The sequence below is a fragment of the Nipponia nippon genome, unplaced genomic scaffold (assembly GCF_047370975.1).
Source record: "Nipponia nippon isolate SJK-2023a ecotype South Korea unplaced genomic scaffold, ASM4737097v1 scaffold_3, whole genome shotgun sequence".
Classification (NCBI taxonomy): domain Eukaryota; kingdom Metazoa; phylum Chordata; class Aves; order Pelecaniformes; family Threskiornithidae; genus Nipponia; species Nipponia nippon.
The window spans coordinates 33,312,236-33,334,840 of NW_028262347.1; the positions used below are offsets into that span (position 1 = coordinate 33,312,236).

Genomic DNA, 22,605 nt, shown 5'->3' on the forward strand with positions numbered 1-22,605 from the left:
GTACAATTGTATAAAGCTGTTTGCTCTTAATTCTTTGGAACTTAAATCTGTGTTTTTCTGGACTCTAGCTCTTTCTTTCTTTCTTGTTCTTCTGTTGTAATTTGTATGCTTGACCATGGTTTCTCTCTGTCAGATAATAGAAAGAGAGTTTGAATTTAAATGTACTTTTATTGTGTGGGCTCATCTTCCAGCAAGTTTAGTAAAGTACATTATCAATGACGCTAGAAAAGAGGGTACTCTTTACTAAGGGTAAAGAGGAGTGTAATCTGATTTCCAGTTTCAGTTTAAGTGCATATTAACACCATTCAATTAAAGAATATAGCAGGCATTTCTCTCTAATGTTGAGTGAGGTGGACAAGTAGCATCAGTGTGGAGTTTTGGTGTTTGCATATGATGACTTCAGTAGTACTACATGCAGCATAAAAATCATGAAGCATTTATATATGTTTAATTTTTTGTTGCACATTTAGTATGTCTAGTTATCCTTCTCTTCATGAGATTTACTGCTGTTCTGCAACACCTGTTTCCTTTTGCCTTCATGCGAAAAGCTGTTAATAAGATTACATTGACTAGATATAATTACGTTAATTTCATTTAAAGCAAGTGCAAATATCACTTACAAGTACTGCAGTTACTTGCTTAGTCGTAAAACATTGGGAACCAGTTGTCATAAGAGATCTGTCATCACTTCAAATGTTCAAATGAAAGCTGGTGGAACCAGATGCAATTACTTACATCTGCAATGGTGTAATTCATTGTATTGTTTTAGCTTATGATAAATAACCATAAACATCTTTGGACAATAACAAGAGATTATATTAAGTCTCTAAAACAGAGCTAAAGTAAATTGTTGGTTTGTTGCACAAACATGTACTGCGTACTTTAGACCGAAAGGGAATGAGCTCTGGGAGAGAGGATGGTGGCTGGAATCTTCCACCACCTCCATTTACTTTGAGGGTGTGAAAAGTAAAGGTGTTCTTGACTCTTTGTGTTTGCTTTTTGGATGTATGACACAGCAAATCTTTTGAGAACCTTAGAGGTCAGGGGTGTAGTATATTTTATTAAATGTTTTCCACATCATCCGAATCACATTGGTAGCTCTATTAGCCCCTGCAGTGTCCTGACAAGGAAGGGAAGAGGATTTTTTATTTTTGTTTCACTCTTCCTCCCCATTCCCCTTGCCTGAGCATTATGAGACAGAGAAAGTGTATTGAGTTAAGAAGCATGGTCCAAATCTTGTCTGTTTTATGTCTTTGCACTGAAGTCTGGTGTCTTAGGAGATGTGTATAATTTCCTCAATTTATTTATAAAACTGTGTGAGTTACTTTGATTACTAACCTTGCCTAAAACCCAAGCCTATAAATGGAACGACTAACCCCTTTGACAATAGCAGTAATCTCTCAGATGAAAGGGGTCGCATAAACTTCTCTGACTTTTTATCTAGGTGATAGACTGCACTCACCTGTGAGTTACTGAAAGAACCTACGGTTTCTGCTCCGCAGTGATATATTGTTGAGTTGCCAGTCTCTTCAGTGCAGTGTCAAAAGTGTGAGTTATGTCCTCTATGGCTGGACCACATCGTAGATTAATGTTTTAGTTGAAAAGATGGATGTCTGTATTGGGATGCAGAAGTCCAAGAGAATAGTAAGCACAAAGTATTGTACACAGTTGACCAGTAGCATGAATTCAAGAGAGTGAACTAAATTCCTCTTACAAACAAAACTTTTTCCTATATTGCATGTGATGTGCTTTCATGTACCCAAATACACCCCCATTCCATGCATTTCACATCTAGCAAGTGATTGAATTTTGCCTTTATGTCCTCTTAAAATATAAAACTGACTCACCAGTTCATGTTAGCCTTTGTTTCACATAGCTTAAGCTGTACCACTCCCTTTTGTAAACTAGAAAGCTTCCTGTAGCCCTCAGTTTCCCACAACATTGCTGCTGAATGGTTTGCCGGGCTTAAAATGGTAGGGAGGGATGAGACCAGAAGTACTCAGTGTGGTAGAGGTAGCTTGGGAGAGGTGGTGTCTCTGATCCTTTGGCAACAGAAAATCTCCCATGTTGTGTTCCCTTGTAGGGCTTTCTGCATAGCAGGAGAATACCTTTCCCTATTCTGTATTTGTCATTTTTCCTCCAGGAAACTGGAATTGATGGTTAACTGAAATAACTCTCAGGCTTGTGCTCTTCCCTAAGCTGCCCTTGGTGGATGGTATATCAGGGTATGGCTGTTTACTTATAAAATTTCAGAAGCTCATCCAAGATGATCAGCTTCAGTGAGAGAATTTAATGGTCAAGTTTCTTGGAGGTTAAAAATGCGAATACTTCCTGTTGCAGCACTGCTGAGAGAACTAAATTGTGCTTTCAGGACTAAGTGCGAGATGTGAATACAAAGTATAATGATAAGAGGGATCCTATATAAAAGGGATTAGTCCTGTATTTGTTATTAAGGGCAGTAGTTCTATTTTAAAGTTACAGCCAAGCACAAAATTTTGCATCTCTATTAAATATTGTCCCTGCTCAATAAACCTTTTGAGTATGTGTTGGAATCTGAAGCATGTGCTTAACTGCTTTGCTGAATTGGGGCCTTCATTACCAAATTGCAGGTGTATGTTAGCTTAAGTATTTAAGGAAAAAAAAAAGTAAAACAATGCTTATTTTGTTCTGTTCAATGTAGTTTGTTACATTAATGGAAAACATCAGAAATGCTGTGCTGTTGCTATGCTGTCTGAAACAGATTTAATATAGTTAATGGCTTGAGTGTTCAGTATGAGATAGGGTCCAGTTAAGAATTAACATGGAGTGATGAAATGAAAATTTAAAAATGAAAGTGAGATTCTACTTTTTTATGCATGATATTATTGTAGAATGAGGCTTTTAAATGTTTTCCTGTTTAAAAGTGTGTTTCAATGATATTTTGTAAATTCTTATGTGGATATTAGAGCATTTATTATATGTGTGCAATAGCTGGGGCTCTGTAAACATTTCCATAATAAACTTCTCTGTATACTAGGGCTTAATAACTTGCTCATAAAAATGTGCTTTGGGCATAAAAGTGGTGTACTGGTCTGCTAGAAAGCTTGTGCTTTAAAAATAAATAAGATTATTTAAAGACAGAGATTTGGAAGGAAACTGAAGAAAAAGTGTGCTGTACCTAACTCATTCCTGATAAATATTTGATCAATATGTTCTTTAATAAATAAAAAACCCACTTAACTAGACAAACTAGTTCAGTGCTGAGCTAATCTTTCTAGCATACTTCAAGTCTGAACTTTCACTTTTAAATCTCTTGCTACATGAAATGTTCATACATGTAATGTAAATAAAGCATTAGTTCCCTATTTTCAGCTACATCTCATAGGTTTGAGAACTTGCCTGGCTTCTTTAGATTTCTTTTTGCTAAATTTAAGTGGACAAAGGGGTTTGAGTGTTTCTTTATTAAACGTATTTTCTCAGTCTCTGATAATTTCAGTTATTTCCTTCTGGAAAGTCTCCCATTAATCTACACATTTCCTAAAGAGTAGTGTCCAAAGCTGGGCACATTGCTCTTAGGCCTGTGAAGAAAGCAGGAGGATTATCCTTCTGTGTATTCTGGGGTGCTTCATTCTTTGATCTAAGTATCTGTACAATGGCTACTGTATAGAGGCTATTAAATAGAGTACTAGTTAACAGTTCCTTAATTGTTTCTTTTGCTGGCTGGCTTGGCGAGAAGAAACTGTCACGATAAACAGAAGAAGGAAACATGTTTAGAGAGGAAATGAATATTGATTTTTAGCACACCTGTTAGATATACATCCATGTAACATTGTCTTGTATCAGTTTTGGTATGCAGACCTGTAAAATAAGCTTTTCTGTAAGATAAGATACCTATAAAAGGCCTATGGTCTGTTAACAGGGAAATAATTATTTAACTGTAAAACCTGGCTTTGCTTCACTAGCGTTTTACTGAAAACCACGGTAGCTGAGAGCTATTGATTCATATTTTAGTTTCATATGAAAAGTTTCAAAATAAACATTTGTTTTATTTTCCTGATACTTTATTCCATCTGGAATTGGAGAAATAAGCTGAAGGATTGTCTGTATTTTTACTGGCTATCCCCCCGATGATTTTTCTCTTGCAGAATAACCTCAGTGTTGCTTGTGGTATATTTGCTCTCTGAAGCAGAACCACTCAGGCACACGTGCTTTCCATGCAAAAAGTAAATCAGCACTGTATAAAACACATCAATGTAATAGGGTTTGTATTACTGTGGTGCTACCTGTGTAGTTTCAGTAGTCCAAAACACCTTTGGCACACTGAGGTCCTTTGTTACCTGTCACAAATGTGGGCCTGTAACATGCTATAGGAATTGTACACTAGAGGGCTTTTTTCCTTTTCTCCACCAACATAAAATTAGCTAGAGCTACATGGTGCTAAATGAACCCACCAGATCTTTGCTTCTTTGAGGCATTCCCTTATTTAAAATATTGGACTATGATGAGAAATAGGAGAGAAAAGCAGTGAAATAAGGTACATTCTGGCTTACTATAAATGCTACGAAGTCTTTATTTTTACTTAGCAATGCTGTGGAGGAGCAGAGAAGTACTTGCTTCTCTTAGCAATGTGTCTTCCGACTAAGACAAATCTCACAAGTCTAGATTGAGTAGGTGTTCGCTTGCATGTTTGTTAGCTTTGAGATTCTTTAGGAAAAGTTCAATTTGATACTGGGGTTTTTTTGACCTTTACATAAATATGTATATTAATATAATTTGCAGGTAACCAGGACATTTGAGGTGTGGTCTGGAGTAACAGTATATACATTTAGTAGAAAGTTTTGGTGTTTACTAGATTATGGTTTCAAATCAGTTGGGTTTCATGTTCATCTCTGGTATTTTACAGTAAAGTTCAAAATGAATATCGTGTATTGTGAAAGACATAGACTTTTCAGTAGGTATAAATCTTCATATTTTCATTCAGGGTTTGACCTTGAATGGATGCATAGGCATGAGAATAGATAGTGTGCAGTTTTCTTTTTTGTCCTTGCTGGATATAAACTGAAATCCCTCAATGATATTTCCCATAGGAAGGTATATGAAATCAAACGAGGGACATAGTCCCTTGAAAATAAGGGTAAGTGAAAAATAGAGTTGAAAAACAGCCAAATAGTGTGAGCAATATTTGCATATGCATTTTTAGCTATTGTAAATTAAGGCTTAATTTCCAGGTGAAATGGAGTGTGGAGTGAATTTGAAGAAATAAAATGGGAGAGTCCCAATTTCTTGAACATCTTTCTCTTATATTTTAGCTGTATTATTGAGAAATAGAAAGCAATTAGCTTCTAATGATGTAGTTGAATGAAATCTGAAAAAAATGACATACATATACATATTCTTTTTCTACTTTCATACTTGTTTTTCATTCATTGCCTAGTACTCTAACAATGCTGAAGATTTCAGACGTGTTCTGCAGATGACAGCTAACAAATTTGTATTTACCAGACATAAAATGTTGCCATTGTATTATCTAGTGCTGTTCAACAAACATTGGAAGAACAACCAAGTAACTTTTTATTTTTCTGTTGTCTTCAAAGGGACATCAGAGATGGCTTCAGAAGAAAAAGCTTCTATCCTTCTCATTATATGAGAGAGCGATCCCCTCATAAGAGGGACTCTCCTTTCTTCAGGGAATCACCAGGGAGCCGAAGGGATTCTCCGCACAGCAGATCTGGCTCTAGTGTCAGCAGCAGGAGCTACTCTCCTGAAAGAAGCAAAGCCTATCCTTTCCATCAGTCCCAGCATAGCAGAAGTATGTCATCTTTACATAAAAGAAATATTTCTTCTCAGCAAGGTAATGCTGGATTAATGATGAGAACTGGTTAGTGAGGTGAAACTGCAACTCACTGTATAAGCCCTTTTTTTTTTTACATGCTGTCTTTTACAATGAGAAAACTAGACATTTTGTACCAGTTATGTGTTGTCTGCTCTTTGGTTGTTTCATTGTACTCTCTGTTCCCTTATGTATTTCATGTGGGAGATTGCAGGTGTTATTTCAGTAGCAGCTCTAGACTGACTGTAGGAGTTTCAGCTGCACAGCTTTTTCTAGTATCATATGGGTTTTTTTTTCCTTTTAGCATCAACTGCTTCTGTTACTTCTTTATGTGCGTCATTGGATTCCCTTACAAGAAACTTTTCTGTCATCTGTAGCAGATGAAGACTTTTCTTCCTGCAACCAGGGGAAAAGAGAGATTAAAAAAATTGGAGAAATAAAAGTACATACTGCTATATGTTACATTTTCTGACAATATTCTTAGAACTGTATTATTAGCGTTTTGAAGCTGTTTTTTTTTTAGCAATTTCATCTCATCGTCAGATTGTCTCAAATCTTGCTCTCCTTGAAGAAATGTGGAACATATATCAGTTAAATCTATACTGTGTACATTCTGCCTTTTGAAAGCTTGGCTCTTAATCTTCCCTGGAAGTCTAACGAATCATCTGTTTTGAAAATATTTAAGGTTTTCTTATTTAAATAATTTGCAAAAGAAAAGGCAAAGTTGTTTTTTTTAGTATACTACAATCTTAGCCACTGCTGTTTGTACAGTGTATGTAAGTTAATCCAATTTGATTTCCCTTTCTGCAAGTGCTTTCTAGTGAACTGTACAAGCCTACTGTTCATTTTGGCAGCTTTTTAAAAATTAATTAGATTTTTCTTTTTATTCACTGATAGGCATATTGTGTGTTTCCAGAGTGGCACGCTGGACCATTATGTAGCACTTCTTGCCAAAAAAGATCTTGTGGAGTTTAGTTAATATTGTTTAAATATTGAGGAATCACTTCACTCCTTGTAGAATACAAATTATCTTTCTAGCTCATCACTGCAATTCCTTTAGCGTTTTGTGCCAATACTCAGTGAACATGAATTCCTGTAGGTGTAGGAGAGGAAGAGAAAAATATTATATTCAACTAAATTTGTAGAAGTGTTGTAGATGTGCAGATCATAATTACCAGGAACAGGAAAAAAATGTTGTGAGAAACCATATAAAATTTTGGAATGTTTCAGCGTTTTCCTGAACTTTTGAGCCATCTTCTATCACATTTGTAGTATATTGGCAGAATTACTCAAACAGTAGTGGAAGTAGATAAGTAGAAGCAGACACCTTCACAAATCAGAGAAGATGTTGGTCAAGAGAGGAGTTTACATTTAAGTCTGTGGCTTTGGGAATTTTTTTTCCAATTGCATGGTTAAACAGCTGTCCCCATCATCTTTAAATCAGTTTTAAGAGACCAGATGGCTTGTACACTGGACTATTTCTTTATAACTACCTGTTCCCTGGAAAATAGTACTACTAAACTGTTCCTCTAGATGACTGAATTAAAATGGCCTATTCGCAAAGTATAAGTGGCTTAAATAATACTTTTAGAATCATGTTTGAATATAATTTGTCTTAGGTAAGCTCATGTATTACATATTTAAAAGGATCGTAAAGTGGGACATATCTCATATATGTCAGCAGTACATTTTAGTCTGTACTTAAATGGATCTACAACATGCGAAGTATATACTATTTCATGCAGAACTTATAATAAGGTGTATTTTTCAATATCATAATACTGTTTAAAATCATGCTGTCTGAATCAGTTTAGCCTGATGACTTCCACTGAGGGAGGAATATCCCACGCTCTCCAGCCCTTCATAAACTGGGATAAATACAGGATTTGAACAAAGAAAACTGGGGGGACATAAAGAAGCTTGGTAAACGGAGGGAAAGCGCTGATGGGGAGGGACGGGCATTCAGCCGTGGTGGGAGAGCATGGAGAGAAGCAGGGTGGTATTTCTTCACCAGGCTTGTCGGTAAGGGGTCTGTGGAGTGGTATGCCGAGGAGATGCAAGAAGGCAAGAAGTGGTGTTCAGAAGGCATCATGTTTGATTGTACAGCTAGGGCTTGTGGGTTCCAAATACCCACACGCATTCAGAAAAAATGGCCTTATAATGTCTCCAGATTAAATGGTGGTTTCTCTCTCTGCTTAACTTCGAATAATTTACTGCCACTTGTATCAGCTTATTTCATCTATTCAAGTGCAAACATATAATCCATTGAACTGAGATAATCTTTAAAGAATCCAGTGTGATGAAGGAGACATGTAGGAGGCAGAGTTAGAGTAGTCTGTATATTTAAAAGGAGGTAGCTCATCCATGGGGCTGAAAAGCAGGTATCACAGGAGCAAAACTTCTGTGTTACTTGGTGGTGTCAAGGGAGACATACTGTGCTTTGGGGAGCGTGACAGATTAAAGACATAATTATTTCTATCTTCACGTTTTTGGCTTTGTCATATACTTTGTATTTATAGGAACTTTTAATTTTTCACGGTTTTTCTTTTTGCTATTTCTTTTCATTGTTAAAGAGCTTCTTTAGTTAAAGGTAATTCATAATTCATCTTTTGTTTTATGGCTACTAGAAATTCTTAAATAAGGCTGCTGGCTGTTTTTTGAGTATGTTCTCCATTTAGCATCATCGTCACATTGAGGGCAAAAGTGCAATTTGGAATGTTTGCTTTGCCAGAGTAACTTCCCCAACTATTTTCAGTAGCATTTTTGAAAGACCTATCAGTAGCTGTGAAGATTTTTGCATGGATTAGTAGGCCTTCAAAATCGTAGCAATAACTTACTTGCCTCTAACAATGTGCAGAGATGAGCAGGTGTTTGATCCTTGGTTTGTATTAAGTCTACACTATACATATGGTATGAAAATGTGGGGAAAGAGTAGAAGACCAACTTTTCAAATACCTCTTAAACATTTCCTGTTGTTAAAAGTGCGCATTTTACATAGACTTCTCCTTACATTATTTGTGTAGGTAGCAGTGCATTTTAAAAAACACAACACAATTCAGTCTTATTTTGTGGCATTGAGTAAAAAAGGAAAATAGCTCAGCTATTAGGAGTGAGATGCCATGTTTGCTCTTTATTGCTTTGACTCATTAAATTAAAGCCATATTTGTTTATCGTTCTACTAAAATAATTTATATCCCAATTTTCATAAGTATTTGATTGACTTTTTGATTCATACCTTTCTTAATTGTATTGATACAAATGTAATGGAAGCCAAGGTAAGTCTATATTGTTTTCCATTTGTGAACAGTCAACCATTTCTCAATGAGTGTGAATAGTCCAGTTAATTTAGGCCTACTGACAACACATTTGCTTTTCATATTTACCTTTTGCAGGTCCCTTAGATGTAATCCATGGACCACAGGTTGAAAACTAGTAGTTTACACTGCAACCAGTTCTGCTGCTGCGGGCTGCCTGTAACTGGTCTGTGGCAAGGCTATGCACAGACTGTGATTAGCACAGTGAATTTGAATTGTCATTTTGCAGATTTTAACTCTTACAAGAAAAACACTGATAATACAAAGAGCGTCTATCCTGTGGTTGATAGAATACAGGACTGTTTCCCATGGCAGGGCTTTTCAACATACTGTGGCTTGCTAAACCAGTTCCTACACTGCCTGGTTTCCTGGAGTGATTGACTGGTGTCTAATATTTCAACTGTTTCTATTATTACAGGAATATTAAAAAGTAAAACCACATCATCTTGCCAAATCATATTGATACACCCTTTCAGTTAATGTTTAAAAGAAGGATAATGGGTTTTCCTAAATATGTGAAATAATATAGCTGTATCTTTTCTCTGTTTGTAAAGAGAAGAAAGTGTTATCGATATTTATCAGATGGTGGAGCATGTAGATTTCATGTCTGTCTTGAGCAAATTTCACTGCAATTTTTCTAAGCCAATAAGTATATTTTCAAGGTATATCTTTAATATAATTTTACAGTCATTAATTTTTTTTCTTAATTGTAGGTAAAGAGAGGACGTCAGTTCAATCACTGAAAACATCAAGAGATGCATCACCTTCAGGCTCCACAGCAGTACCCTCATCAAAGGTGAATGTTCTTTTTGAGTACTTCTCACCACGGTTTGAGATTGCTCGTTGTTGTTGGATTTTTTTCCTCAATTGGAAGGAGATACTGTACGCAGCTGTTAAACAAAGGAGCATCCTGACTTGCTCTGCAATCCAGCAGAGGATAAGTTTCCCTTTATCTGGCAGTAAGGTGCTGATAATGCTGTGTATCTAATGATGACACTGACAAACCTTTTTATTCTGTATTCACTGTCTCATTTTAGGAGAAAGGGAGTTTTGTATGTATTTAAAATTGTAATTTTCCAAAGTCAGGAATGTGCTAGAAAAGGAATGGCAAGGAGAAAAACGGGGAAGCAGTTTTTAGGAGCAACAGATCAATTGGACAAGCCTGTACTTGCACTGAACTTCATCCTTCAATAATTCCTAAGCTGTGACTGGATTTGGAAACAGTGTGGTGAAGTGTCTGACTGACTGGGAAGATAAAGTGAATAGCAGAGTTGGCTTGGAAGCAGGGCTGCTCGAGGATGTAGCAAGAATGATAGCGTTTACTTGGGAAGGCAGCCACATTGCAAGATAGTTTGGTAAATGCTGTTTTATGTTCTAAATGATGCTGTTTAATTTCCCATCAAAAAAATCTTGTGGGCTGAGCACCAACTACACCATCTTGCTAATTAGTTAAATGGACAGGCTAATAAACACTAATGAACAATCAGCATTCAATATTGTTCTGGCTGTCCTGTGGCAGCAAAAACATTTTTTGCATCACGTACTGCTTGCCTGTAAATTATATCTGAGGTTAAAATGAACACTTCCACAGGAGTATTTTCTCTGAATTGTTGAGAAATACTTTAATGAGAAGTAAAGAAACAATGCATTATATTGTTCGAAGTGAATAAGGTCCTATTAAAAAGTAGTATTTGCCCTAAATAGCATGGTGTACTAGCCTGGTTGTTGAGGTTTTTTTAATAAAAGCAGTGGAATGCTTAAACAAAAAAAAATGGGAAGAAAGAAAGGTACTTTTTGTTGTGAGAAGGTGAGACTGAAGGAAATAATTAGGTGGGGAAAAAATCAGGCTTTGGTTGTGCTATGTCATTCTAAGTATTTATCCCTTATGCAGCTCTTTTAGAACTGCTGTGCTAGGCATTAGCTAATTGCCAATGTCCTTAAGGGGGGTGGTGAGCGATATATTTTCAGCAATGTAAATAAGGAAAGTAAGATAAAAGCTGTTATGCACAAGTTGCACTGGTTTGGATTATAAAATAAACTTTATAATTAGTTCATGTATTTTGCTTACAGACTCCGCATACTACAACTCAATACCAAATCTTTGCTTAATACAAGCCTTTCAGAACAAGGAGCCATTGCAAAATCTCTTGCTCTCGTATCAAAATTCAGTGTGAGCTTGAACTATAAAGTATTCTTTAAATGTTTTGCTTTCTTCTTCAGTCAGGTCTGATCTATGCTGTATTGGTTTTTTTGCCAGTAGTTTGCATATATCTACTGGCAGTGGATATCCACTTGGTAAGCTACACAACATGAAACTTTCTGTTTGATGGAAATCATTTCCCCCCACAACACGAATATTTATTGGGTATGCATCAGCTGCAGAAATGGAAGTACTTCAGTGACCTTTTATTGCTTTTTCTCTTGACATCCCAGAATCTGCTTGTAATATACTGTCTTGTGTCAGTGGAGCCTCTTGGGGTGATGGCCGGATTACACTGACCAGTTAAGTGATATAAGTGTTTCACTGACATAGAAATATCGACAGAAAAAGTCTTGGCAAAACATAATGAACATGTCTGGGGCCAAGGTATTACAATCTACTTAGACTTCAGAAATGAGTCATATACTTCATTTTATAGATTAAAGGAGAAAATTTTCAATGCTCTAAGTTATAATTTAGCTTTGAAATACTTACAAAGGTATATGCTTCCGCAGCAATATCTCTTTTCACTGTAGTAACTATATGCAAATCTGAAAGGTATTCTTATCTGTCTTATAATTAATTTTTTACATATTCATGCATGTGAATGAATACATGTTGGTGTTATCTGATCTTAACCACCTGTTTAATTGACTGCGGCATGAAATCTTTTGTGTTTCTCTTTAATAGCTGTCTGGACTGCAAGCCTTGGAGGCTATATCCAACATAATTAGAGCAAAAGGCAGATGTGTGAGACAGGGAAAGCTTCCCAGCAAAGATAGCAGAAAACTGACAGGTTTTTGCTGTTCTTATGTTATGTATAAGGTAAAAAAAGAAAAGAAGACACCTCTGTTTTGAGACAGGGGGGGAAAGTTTGTTTGTTTTTTACGAGGTATACTAGGTTGTTAATTTCTTGCAAGTTTGCAGCCTAAGTAAATGTATACATTCCTGTTCTTCAGTTGTAGCATACCTGTGGAAATACCATTACTTTATTACATAAAATGCACTCAGGATTTTTTAATGCATATTTATTGACATGTGACCTATAGAATTAAATTTAGTAAGATTAAATTAAACAGATACTTGTTGCTGTATTCCAGTAGATGCTAGAGTGGTTAGTTTCTGTTTATAGCTTGTGGAAATACTGTAAGTCATGTGAGATGTTATTTATCTTCATTTCATGCAAAGCTGACTGTCCCTGACAAAGATACTGGTCTTTCCTTTTGTTAGTATTGGCCAGAGCTACGTTTGAGGAAAGGGAGAGTCTCATAATAGTACCACAGTACAAGATTTTTTGGCAGCTAGGGAAAAGTCAGGTTAAAGGTGAAAGTCAGGCGTACTATGGGGAATAAGAACATGGGGGGAAAAAAACTTGGCCGCAGATAGTTTGTAGTGAGACTAGTGTAAAAATAATTGTGTAGCTTGGAAAGGTGAGCTGAGCTAATTATTCTATGAATTATATTACCCCTTTCTTTTAAGAACCCTCTTTGTGCCCCTGCATATTGAACTTTGTCACCTCCTGACTTCGCTGGTTATAATTCTCTAATTTACACTTATAGAAAAGAGGGATCCCTATTTGAACATTACGTTGCACTTCTCTTCTGGATTCAGATAAAGGTGGTGTCTTTATGACACAATCCTGGAAGGGTTCTGTGAATTGTATACTTATGCCATATTACAGCATAAAGAGATGTTTGGATAATATTTTACTTGAGGTAAGCACAGAAGGTCTGAAGATGAAGCAGTCTTATTACAGGTCACAGTATTTACTTCCTCTGGGCATTGATGTAATTTGGAATGAACAAACGATAAGAGGGGGGAGTGTTGGTTTTTTGGTTTGTTTTTTTTGTTTGCTTTTTTTTGTCCATCTATTTGCTAAGATAGATATTTTCGGGTAGAAATTGTGACAACCTTTTTGAGGCAGTAGGCTTTTTGTATCTTTTTTAGATATCCACCTTAGTGTTGCAGTTTTTAATATTAGAGTTGTATAGATTCTTGGATGGATGCTTCTATGCATACAGTTGATTCAAATGAATTATCCACGTAGCGGTAACAAGATTTATAAAGATAGCTATTCCTAAAATGGTTTTGGTACGAGGGTATTTGTCATTGTCTGTTTGTTGCTCTGTCAGTAAAAGCCAAATTGTATTCTTAGAGGGAAATCAGTTTTAAAATATTATTTATATGAAATCAGTTTTTAAATATTATTTATTAGTATTTCCATGTGAAAAGGTAGATTGGCCATAAAGCCATGACTGACTCTATTATAAATGATGAACATTTCCCCCAAATAAAAAATAATGAATTTTAATGGAAGCAGCTCTGATCATTTAAAGTATGTATAAAATACTTTTTGTTCCTAATTAGCTAAGTTTTTATACCCTACACAGTATTTAATAGTTTAGTTTAAATTTGTTACAACCTTTTATGCCTGAAAATCACATTGAATTATTAGATCACTCCACAGTTGTATCTAATTTCTTGGTGCCCATTCGATCCATGTCTCTTTAAACTCAACTGGTCTCAAGCAATTTTTGTTATCTCTGTCCCATGAATTTAATAACCTGATTCTGAAAATATGGTGCTTTTTTAACATTTTACTGAACTTAATTGAGTTTTCTTTTTTTCTCTCCTCGCTTTTTCTTTTTTTCTCTGCTCTCTCCCCACCCACTTTTCTTTTTAAAGAAATCGGTCAGCGAATGAAATAGCTTCAGCTTCCTTATTTCCTATTCTAAAATGTTTTGGGGATCTGAATAACTGTTTATTTTAGTTTTGAAGATGTTTCGCCATGTGTAAATATATTTCATGTTAAACCTTGACTATGATGTTTTTGTACAGGCCTTGGATAAGAGCAACAGACTATCGGAAAAGGAACTTGCAGAAGCTGCAAGCAAGTGGGCAGCTGAAAAGTCAGAGAAGGCTGATGAAAGCAATTTACCTGAAATAACAGAGTATGATGTAAGACAGGAGTATTAATCGATTTATTTTAAGGTGTTACAACAATAGACTGTTGTTTTTCTGTACTCTCTTGAAAGGCACATTTTGTAACTTACCCCTGAATTTGTCTGCTTATACTATTAAATGTTTGTTGAAAGGGAGCAAGATGGAGACTAAAGCCTTGTGATTTATTTATTTATTTGAAAAAAGGTACAAAAACAGTATTGGTTTTGTTAGTATAATTTTAATTCATGTTGAGCTACAACTGACAAAATGAGGCTCTAGCTCCCCCAGGGATCCTCCAAGAAACTCTTGCACTACTGTAAGTAAGTATGCCTACTGAACTACTAAAATTAGCAAGGGACTTCTGAGTCAAAATACGAACGTACATGTAGAACATAAGACTAGAAGAGAAAACCCTGGTTTATTGAGTTCAGTTCCATGCCATGTCAGCCTGCCATGTCATGTATTCCTTTTCAGAAAGCAGTCCTTCTCTATATTAAAAATTAAGCTTTTGCCTTGGTACTGCAATGGGTGGATGTTTTTTCCCCCAGAACCTTTATTTCATTAATAATCAACATCAATTAATTGTCAGTTTATACCCATCTGTTCTTGCCCTTCCTTGTCTTCTACCCCTTGCTATACTGAAGTGTGATTATAGACCTTTTCAGTCTTCATTTTGTTATGCTGCTCTTGGATAGGATGTCTTTTTTGGATTCTGCTGTGTTAGTGGAAGATGTATTTGTCATTTAAAACAATCTAAATGTCATGTAATGTCTTTTTGTAAAATAGCCTGTTTTAATTCTGTGATCATTTCATCTTCAACTGTCACTTTGCTTCAACTTTAGAGGCACTCTTACAAAAACAAAATAGTACCTACTTTACAAAGTCACATCTTAAACTTTATGATTAATGGGTTTGTATTTTAGATTTGTTTGTAAATAATTGAGGGAAAAGAAAAGCATCTTGGGAAGCATCAGACTTCCTCCTTGTATTTCACACTTGTGGAACCTAAGGGCTAGATTAGAGAAATAAACTCACTGGATCCATATTTATCTGAACTTTTAAGTCCTGTCCATTGATGTGATGGCTGAGCGCATCAGCAGCTTCTTGATACTGGACAGGAGGATCCAGTTGGATAAATAAACTGTTCATTTCCTTCCAGGAAAAAGAAATTTAAAAAAAAAAGAGCGGGGCAGGGAGGGGTTGGAGGGAGGAAAAAGAAGCAGCAAACTGATCCAAGCATGAATGCCATACAGAGGAAAACATATATGTGGACATTTCTGAGAGGTTCAGGAGAGTAACAGTGAAGAGAAATGCCCATCCTGTTCTTGATGAGGGGAAGGTAATGCAAGGGAGGAAAGAACAGAGTGGGCCATATGGAGGAGAGTTGTTTAAAGCTTCCTCTGTGCCTCAGAGAAAACTGCAGTGGCAAAAAGACTCAAAATAAAGACAGACCCAAAATGAAACAATTGCAGTTGATTATGGCTGAATCTGAGATGATTTATTGACTAAGAAAGTGTGCTACAGGAATGCTAATGAAGGAGGTGAGGCATCTCAGTCTGAGTCCTAGAAGAAAGGATACTTCTCACCTTGATTAGTAGGCTGTCATGTATGAATTGCAACAGGTTTTAACTTTTTCCAGTTTATCTTACACAGTGCTTAATAGTTGAATTTTCTGTTGCACTGAACTTTTTAGCAGCCTGTACTCCCTCTCAGGCATTTTGTGATTTACTGCAGTAACAAGATTTGGGATGCAATCTTAATGGTTTGTATTGCTGCTAAGTTTTGAGAGATGCTCATAGGACCACTTAAGCTTCTTTTTTTTTTTTTGTCTAATACCTTTCTCTTTCATGTTAGTTAAGTCTTAAGATTCTCCACCTCTTTATTTTTGATAGTAGAAAATATTTTTATGCATCTTCTTCAATTTTCAAATCTTATTTAAAAAAAAAAATTACTACATTCTACAAATCTGTTCCATAATATTGGATTTAAATATGCTGTAGTAATTTCTTCTCTTTTTACATCTTCTGTATAGACTCCTTGGAGTCAGAGTCTGTTTTCTTTGGGGCAGGGATGCTGTCTTAATTTTTGTTCCAGAGGGAAGCTTATACAATTTTGGTACTTCAGTAAGACTTCTCATATTATCAGGAATCCTTTAACTGCGGAGTTTGCTTTTGCTATACAATAGGTATCTCTGTTCCTTTAATATTAAACCTGTGGTCCTGAATGCTGCAAGAGTTCTTTCTGACAGCATTTTGATTTTGTCGATGCCTATTTACCTTTGATTTTGTTACTTTTATCCTTTCCCAGAAAACTAATCCCACTTTCATGGTGGATTTTTCTTGCTAGCTGGTGTTATAAATATCATATACAAGATTATTCTCAGCAGAAGGGCAGGTAAAGGTTATCTGACATCATTGTCTTTACACAGTTAAGACTGAGTCACAGGTTTTTTACGATGTCATGTTTTCTACGTGTTTAAAATCCATATTTCTGTATCTGTTAGATTGTAGCAATAATACTTCATTAATAGTCTTGATAACCAACTCATTTCTAACTGAATGACTGTATTTGGGTTTTTATTTTTGCTTTCACACTTTGAGGTTTTTATTTTGCTCTCAAAACTCTGATTTTTTTTTTTTATTATTTTTTTTTTTTTAAGGCTGGATCTTCAGCTCCATTATATGTCGAACAAACAGAGGAAACAGAAACAAATATAACGGATAGTACGGAATTATATGAGGATGGCCAGCTTCTTGGCCGCTCAAAAGCAATTGCAACTAAGACAAAGGAGATTGAACAGGTGAGTCCTCTGGGCATTTTGTCACTGATACAGTACCTGTGCAAATGGTTTGAACTGCTAGAAATACGTTGATTTATTTTTTCCTCCTTCTTGGAGCATAATATGACTGTAATCTGACGTCTTGAGATGATGTGATGATAACATCTCCATCTATTTAATTCTGAAGAAGTATGGCATCTGCACATGGGAATTAGTGTTAGTTTTCTGTAACTTACATGAAACACCTGCTGCTTTGCTAGCTAAGAAAATGACTGCTTCTTTGAATAATTGTTTTAAAATCAAATATAATACAGATATTTTCAAATACAATTAAAAAGTAAGGCTTTCTGTGAGATCAAATTATCAAAAATGACTTTTACACTGTAATTTCCTTAGCCTAAATACGTACAGTTTGGCATTGAACACTAGAAGCTGCCTGTTGTTTATTTTTGTTGTTGTTGTGGTTTGGGGGGGTGTTTTGTTGGGGTTTTGTGTTTATTTGGTTTTTTTTTTTAAATCAGCTTTGAATCTCAGTGCCTTTTGTCATTCTCTGAAGATTAAGAACCTTTAAGTTTTGCTTTGACTATAGTGGTTTATATCTGGATGAGGGAGGGATATTGTGTTAAAAATTTGTATCCTTTTCTCTTTTGTGTTGAGTACTTGGGGATTGATTTAATATGAAATGATTTCTATTACTCTTCTTGTAACATTGAGTCTTTGAGGCGGTTCAGTGGAAGTTCATGTGTTAGTCTTTAACATCATGTCACCTCACAGTAAGGAAATTATCTACAGTAACCTTAAATTTCATTTGTCATAAACAATTGAAGTGTTTTGTTTCCATTTTTGTTACTTTGAATGGAGAGTTTGGAGATTTTTCTGACTTGATCTTTCTGACGTAAATGCAACTATGCCCAACGCTGGAAATTGCATTTAAAGTTTATAATTTGTGTGGGAGAAAGAGATGACTTCCTTCAAACTTGCTCTAATTTACAGTGTTTTCAGTGTATGCCTGGGATGGGTGGAAGGGAAGTATCACTTTTCCCCCTCATGATTATCTCATAATAACATCTTCAAGAAAATAGGTTTCTGGTCTTGTTCGAGATAAGCTTATTCTAGGTCTTCGTTTTCCATCTTAATTCCAGTGGCCTTTGTTCTGTTGCCTGTGAGCCCATTTCCCGTACTGTAACACCATTGTTCCTTTTTTCTTAATGCTTGAAAAACAACTTTCTACTCAATTGTTTTTGTTTCTTTTTCTTTTCTTTTTTTTTTTTTTTTTTTAATGTTGACTTTGCATAATCATTTTCCTAGTGAGCATGGCTTTGCATATGTGCTGGGTCTGGCTGGGGTGGAGTTAACCAGAGCATGCTGTAACTTATGAGGGTCATGATGCAGTTTATTTATCCCTGTGTGTCTGATCGCCAGGTTGTATATGGCCTAAATCGGCTACTACCAAATGCATAAACTTCTAACTATTTAAAAATTACAAACTGGAAAAAAAAAAAAAGATTAGGAGCAGATTTTTAAAAAATAGCAACTGTGATTATTTAGCCTGATGCTGGTGAATCGGTGATTGGTTTATTGCCCATGAAGATCTGCCCCTTGATCCTAAGGTCAGGCTTATGGTGAAGGCAGATGAAAATTTGGGCATAAAAAGCAAATGTTGTTTTCAATATGATCTAATGTTATTATGTTTGGTAGAGTTTACGCTTATCTTTAAGGAAATCTAGATTATGTTCTGTAAAACAGAATACTTTTAGGAATTTAGCTCAGAAAAGCCTGAGGAATAACTTAAAAAGATTTGGATTTCATAGAACCAGTTTCTCTTGTTGTTGATTTGAATATTAAAGCTGTCAGCTTCTGCAGAATTAAAACAAGATTTTAGAATGACACTGGAATCATCTTCAATACATTTTATTCAACTGAACAAGATTTGTATTTTTTTTATAAAATCAAGTACTGTGAATTTGTTGAGAGCTAGACAAGATATGTATTTAATCATTTAAACTTAAGACTGTAAAATGACCTATGTGTTTTTCAGATAAATGTTCAAAAGTAAGCTCTGCTTCAGCAATTAAAAAAAAAAATCCAGAAGATCTGTTGTTATTATAGTCCTGATGATTTTCATAATTGTGAAATACTATGAGTCTTCCTACTGTGTATGGAAGCGGTCTCTCTGTAGAAATTTGTACACTATTCCGTTGACTTTGAGTTGTCAGCATCTAAAAGTGAATATGGTTTAATTCTGTGTGGCTTGAGTTCTCTGCCTTTGACAAGGAATGAGAGAGGGAGCAAAGAGTGGAATGGAAACTAAATTTGCAGTCCTGTGGTGAACTGCTTACTAAAGGTTCTTTGGATGAACTTCTTAATATAATTTATACTGGTTTTACTACTGTTTAACTGGAAGTATGTCTCTGGTTTTTGCACGGTAAAATCAGTTCTTAACATGCAAATTTAATGCTATTGCTAGTCATGCTGTATTGTTTATATACCTGCAACATTTAAATCTTAAAAGTGAACTGTAGGCTATAATACACTTTAGGAATAGGAACACTGATTTGATAATGAAATACAGAATACATTTATAAGAAAGCTTTTATATAATTTGTTTCTGATTATTTGTCTTGAAGACTCAATAACAGGAGAAAATGTTTTTGTTCTATGGACTTTTTTCCAGTTCAGGTGTTTAAAATTGCTTCTGAATACCTAGTTTTAATGTATTATTTCTAGAATGTAATTTTGTGGAAGGATTACTAAAATAAAATACTTATTGCAAAGCATTATGCTGCAAAAATGGTGAAGCTGTAATCCTTCTGCAAAGCACGATTCCTGAAAGATTGGTTTTCAGACTTCACTGGACATCTATTAAAGTATTTAAAATAAATAAGTAAATCAGACAGGGTAGAAATAACTTCTTGTGCCACTGGGCATGTGTCTAAGAATTGGTGAGCGTCCAGCTAGTGTTTGGGAAAGTGAGGCTTGATTAGAAGGCTTGACCCATCAGACCTCTTCTGCTTTCTCTTGGAGCACCAGATCTAGTGATGTTTGCTTTTCAGTTCATATTTATTCTCATCCTGATTGCCAGGTATTCTTGCTCTTCCAAACTGCCAATAAAGCCCTCTTTGCTTTGTTCTCTCCATATCCATCTCTCTCCAAAGCTCCAACCAGGAAAAAGAGCAAAATTTTCCAAATATGTACCTTTGCTTCGTAGTGTGGTACTATTTCAGGTAAACCCAGAGGCAAAAAACGCTGCTGGCAGAACACCTACAGTGGGTTGCAATGAGCAAATTCGTTGCTGTAGAGCAGAGAAACAGGCAGCCTGATGCCCTCGGCGAGAGGGGGGGGCTTGTGATGTAGTCTGTTATTTCTCTTACGAAAAAACAACAAAAAATCCCTTAAGCAATTGAATGAAATATTCATACAGGTGTTCTGTTTAAATAAGTCTGTCTCTGTATCTTACGTATCGCCCATATCACTCTTTTGTAAAGTTACCTCTACCTTTCCTCTAAATTACAATAATACAATCGCCAAATTCAGAATTTTAAATGGAACATGGTTGTAAATGGTCGCTCTGGCTCATTGACAAAATATTTGTATATTATTTATTTGTTTGATGGGGGACTTATTGCAAGCATTCATGGAAAATCATGTAATGTGAAGAAAAATAAAATTCTTTGTGTGCTGACTATGCCAGGACAAAAATGGCCAAACAAGTGCTAGTTGCGGTTTGCAATTTAGTGACTATCTTTTAAGAGTCTGCAGTTGCCTTGCAAGTATTAACTGAAGCTGACATAAAGAGTTGTGCTCGTGGATAAATGCTCAGAAGAATCCGGACACTGTTTGAACAGAGTCAAGAATTATCTGTGTGACTCCCAAACTAGAAAAACTCCAAAGCATATGTTTAATTGGAAGTCTGCCAATATTACTTGGGAAGGAAGAACATGGCTGAAGAGGCACAGGCACTTGAGAACATTGCTGAACTGGGACCGCAGATCATGGAAGTCTCTGGTTTCATCTTTGAAATGACAAGCATAGTGACAGTATCATAGAAACATCTAGGTTGGATGGGACCTCACCTGGGCCAATCCTCTCTTGAAACAGGGCTTTAGATCAGGTCATTCAGGGCTCTGTCAAGTTGAGTCCGGAGTATTTCCAGTGAGGGAAATTCCACTGTTTCTCTGGACAGTCTGTTTCAGTGTTTCATTGCTCTCTCTCTGAGCTCAGCTGCCATCAGTCCTGCATGCTGTTCTCCAGAACATGCTTTCTTTCCACCAAGGACACAGTTTCTGCTCCCTGCTCCTCTTGGCAGTTTCCTGTCCCCATCCTCAAACTGCAGAGTCCCAGCCTCTTGCTGTGGTCCCCTGCTTTTGGCTGGCTTCACTTAGGGAGGTGAGAGACCCACTCCGCCTGGAGTGGGCCCAGCTGCTCTCAGGGAAGGATTCAGTGCCCAGGACCTGCTGGCTCTGCCTCTTGGTGGTTGGTAGGACAGGATCTTTCCTGGCACTTCTGCATGGCAGGTACTGGGAAAACTGATCCCTTCCATCCTGGTGCATCTTCTTTTCCATCTTCGTACCTCTTTGTGCTGAATGAAAATTCTGCAGCATGAATGTGTGTCTCATGTTTTAATAGGTTCTGTGAAGTAGGGTCTAGATCCACAATGCAGCTTTTGATGTTCTGTTTGTAAGCAATCAGAAACTTTGAGAGTTTTTAAGAGCAAAAATAGTGAGATAATCAGCTTTCTGGTTGGTGGATTTTTTTTTTTTTTTTTTTAGCCGTTTCCTTATGCCTTCGAACATGCCTCTCCCTCTTTCCTCCACAATTATAATTTTGAAATTTGGTGTTATATGTTGTCTGAGCACGGTAGGGTAGAAGCCCATTAAATAAGTGTTTAAAAAAGTGGTCTGGGTACTTGAGAATAGTGTAGCAGAGAATTTTTGCATTGGCATGTAAAGGTCAATGAATATTCATAGGTTGCTGATGTAACAATTTCATGCACTTTTTTATATTTTTGCATTTAATAACATGTAATATACATTAAGGTATTGTTTTGAATTTGTTTAGTTTCTGTTTTTATATAGTTAAGGATCAGCTTATGCTTTTAGCACATAATGTGCTGAAGTGTGGGTTTTTTTCGGAAGTGATGACAAATATGTCCCTGGTGTTAAATTCACAGTTGGAGCAATTCAGCGTCAGTGTTACACAAAAGGCTATCTCTTTGTTGTTCCTTTATGAGCATGAGTAGCAGGGATTCTTGAAATGTCTTATCTTGTCTAGACATCAAGTCTGCAACACTGTATTAATTAGTCCATTATTATGTGTCCAGTTTCTTAAGTGTTGCGTAGGCAAGTTGAAGTGACATGGATTACCTCTGAAAATCTATTATTTTCTGAACACAAATTTTGCCAAATGAACCAAGTACCTTCCTTGATTTTGGCAAAAAATCAAACCTCTAAGTTTCTGAATGAGGTTTGACACTCAGACCTCAATTTGACTGTCAGCACAGAGCTCTGGCATCTAAGAAGGAAGCATAGGAATTAATGCATTCATGAATGCTTTTTTTCTT

General features: G+C 36.0%; 1 protein-coding gene across 5 annotated transcripts in view; it reads left to right on the forward strand.

Moving 5' to 3' along the window:
• Positions 1–22,605, forward strand: part of PPHLN1 (periphilin 1) — a 71,803-nt gene that overhangs the window by 23,444 nt on the left and 25,754 nt on the right. For 4 of the 5 annotated variants that reach the window (XM_087767543.1, XM_087767544.1, XM_087767540.1 and 1 more), the window contains 4 exons: positions 5,574–5,830; positions 9,837–9,919; positions 14,162–14,281; positions 16,926–17,066. In XM_087767543.1, the coding sequence (XP_087623669.1) occupies positions 5,574–5,830; positions 9,837–9,919; positions 14,162–14,281; positions 16,926–17,066 (601 nt within the window). The remainder of the gene's footprint in view (positions 1–5,573; positions 5,831–9,836; positions 9,920–14,161; positions 14,282–16,925; positions 17,067–22,605) is intronic. The other variant, XM_087767541.1, reaches the window with a different exon arrangement.